Source organism: Priapulus caudatus, unplaced genomic scaffold, assembly GCF_000485595.1.
Source record: "Priapulus caudatus unplaced genomic scaffold, Priapulus_caudatus-5.0.1 Scaffold3122, whole genome shotgun sequence".
NCBI classification, from domain to species: Eukaryota; Metazoa; Priapulida; class Priapulimorpha; order Priapulimorphida; family Priapulidae; genus Priapulus; species Priapulus caudatus.
The window spans coordinates 1-2,546 of NW_014580183.1; the positions used below are offsets into that span (position 1 = coordinate 1).

Sequence of the window (2,546 nt, forward strand, 5' to 3'; positions counted from 1 at the left end):
ACAAGTCAATACCATGGTGAATGATGTAAAGGCCTAATGAAAAATAAAGAAAAACCCCACCACGAAAAACAAAAGCAAACCAGGGGCGATTCTCCAACGTCTGAAAAGAGAAGACAAAATTACTGAAGCTCAGTAACAAGTTCTTATATCCCACGGCTGAAAATGTCGCCCAACAGTAATTTTGTCTTCTCTTTTCAGACGTTGGAGAATCGCCACTAGTTTGCTTTTATATTTCGTTGTAGGGTCTTTCTTTAATTTTCCATAGGTCCTTACATCACTCAACATAGTATTGACTTGTTTTTCGTAGTCGTCCTTGTCCACCACAACTGTAGCCTTTCCCTTGTCTGCTGGTAGGATCATGATACTGGGTTCCCTTTTCAGCTTAAATATGGCCGATTTCTCTTCCTTGGTGATATTTGGTTTTGGGAGTTTAGCCATGCCCATGGTGTGTGCTATTTTCATACGTAAATCTTCAGCTTCTGCTGTCGGCATCGAGTGACAAGCTTGTTCTGTGGCTACTATGAATTCTTCCGTGGGGATTTTATTTGGGGTGATGGCGTAATTTAATCCTTTTGCTAGGACCGACTGTTCTGCGGTTGTCAGTTTGTATTTAGAAATGTTAACTACCCACTTTTTGAGTTGCGTACCTGTTAAATCGAGTGTTGTGGTCACAGATCTGTCCTTCTTTCCCTGTAGAGTTGAAAACTTCGATTGCTGCCGCCATTTTGTTTGTTTATATTCGGTCTCACGAGAATGCGCGAGGTGCTGCAAGACGCGCTGTCTTAGTCCATTGTTTAGTGGCGCTTTTTTTAGGTCATTGATTTTCACTAGTCTGTTGTCTTCATATTGCTTGATTTTGTAGCTTACTGATCGTATTCTCTCTCTTATGAGTTGTTTTTCTGCTTTCTCGATAATGTCCTTGGCGCGATTCGTACGAATCGGGCATTTTAATCGTAGACTGGACGGAACGATATTTTCGTCCTTACACCGTAACGTAAACACTAGGTGGTTTTTGTGTCTTGCGATCTTTCTTTCCAAACTTTCGAAGGATCGGACTTCAGTCACTGTTCTCTGACCGTGTTGTGAACGTAACTCATTGAATAAGTTCATTCGGTTGGTAGAATAATATAAATAACCAAGTTAATTGTTACTCAACCGTGCTGGTATGAAACGTACCGCTGACGTTTCGCCTCCTGTCAGGAAGCTTTCTCAAAGCTAACTGAAGTTAATCAGTTTAGGATACAGGCTTAGTCACGTGTGGACTAAGCTACTGACCACCACACCATCTGGTGGTCAAAACTGATTAAATTCAGTTAGCTTTGAGTAAAGCTTCCTGACAGGGGCGAAACGTCAGGCGTTACGTTCTGTACCAGTACGGTTGAGAAAATTAACTTGTTATTTATATATTGTTATACCAACCGAATGAACTTATTTTAATGAGGTATATATAATTTAAGTGTAATACCACACACGCATGCAAAGCGTCTGGCGGCATACCATGCCCAGGTATGTCGAGCCATATCACGCAGGGAATACTGGCAAAAATCTCAGGAGTGTATAATAATAGTATCTACATCTATATATAGTTAGATATATGTATAATTATCTAGATATATCATTATATAACATAGATTCTATATTATACATTCGATAATATGTATGCACTGACCCAAAAGAGGACATTACTGGCTATAGATGGCATCAAGTAAATTTTGGACGAAGTCAACAAAATTCGGCAATAAAATGCTTCTTGTGCCCGACCGGACAACCAGATCTGAACATAAGCGTCGAGGCTGTGATGGGCTAGGACAACGGCCATCACCAGTGTGGCCAATTGAGTTGTACTCAGGTCAAAGGCAAGTGTGCGAAAGGTCAGATATCCATACATTTTCTGAGGCCTTGCCTAACGGACAGAATGAAAAATTTTTGTGTTCAGCCTGGGACCTACCATTATATATACTTATGAAAGCACCATGAAATGTGCTTCGCACTGCACGTGCAAAATAAGTGTCTGAAAACGGCTTGACCCTCAGAGGAGGTACAACATTGATTTGTTGACTGTTAACAATAGGGACTGAACTTGCCTTTTGCTATATTAGAGCCCATACCTGTGTGGAGGTTAGGCTGCATTTGCCGTTCAATTGGCAAACAGACAAAAGTTTGTGATCAAGGTTACACTCCTTACAGGGTTCATAGCGGGTCTTTCCAAAGTCCTATAAGTACTTATTTTGTGCCAAAGTAAAACAAGGTCCCTTATTAGTTCTCTTTGATGCACCTATGAAAAGTACCTAAATGTTCTTAATTTTTGCAAGCCTTACAATATTCATTGTCAATATTTTATAAACTGTTCCGACATTGTTTTTAGATAGAATTGTTTATATATATATATCCCGGAGAATTAACTTCTGTTGCAAACTGTGTAGATAAATATTATTTGTGTACTTGATCTCGTCGGTGATCTATCAGAACTCGTGTAAAAAAGTCTTATTTTTGCCTCAGAGAAGGTCTTATATCCTTATTCAACATTGTCTACTACTATGAACCAG

At 39.6% G+C, this 2,546-nt stretch overlaps 1 protein-coding gene across 1 annotated transcript; it reads right to left on the minus strand.

Annotated features, from left to right (window-relative positions):
• Positions 1 to 173: 173 nt before the first annotated feature.
• On the minus strand, positions 174 to 1,170 carry LOC106819296 (the record flags this gene model as incomplete). The annotated part of the gene is given in 1 exon segment (XM_014823942.1): positions 174 to 1,170. A coding segment is annotated over 1 exon segment (937 nt), but the record flags the coding sequence as incomplete, so codon positions are not given.
• Positions 1,171 to 2,546: the final 1,376 nt, after the last annotated feature.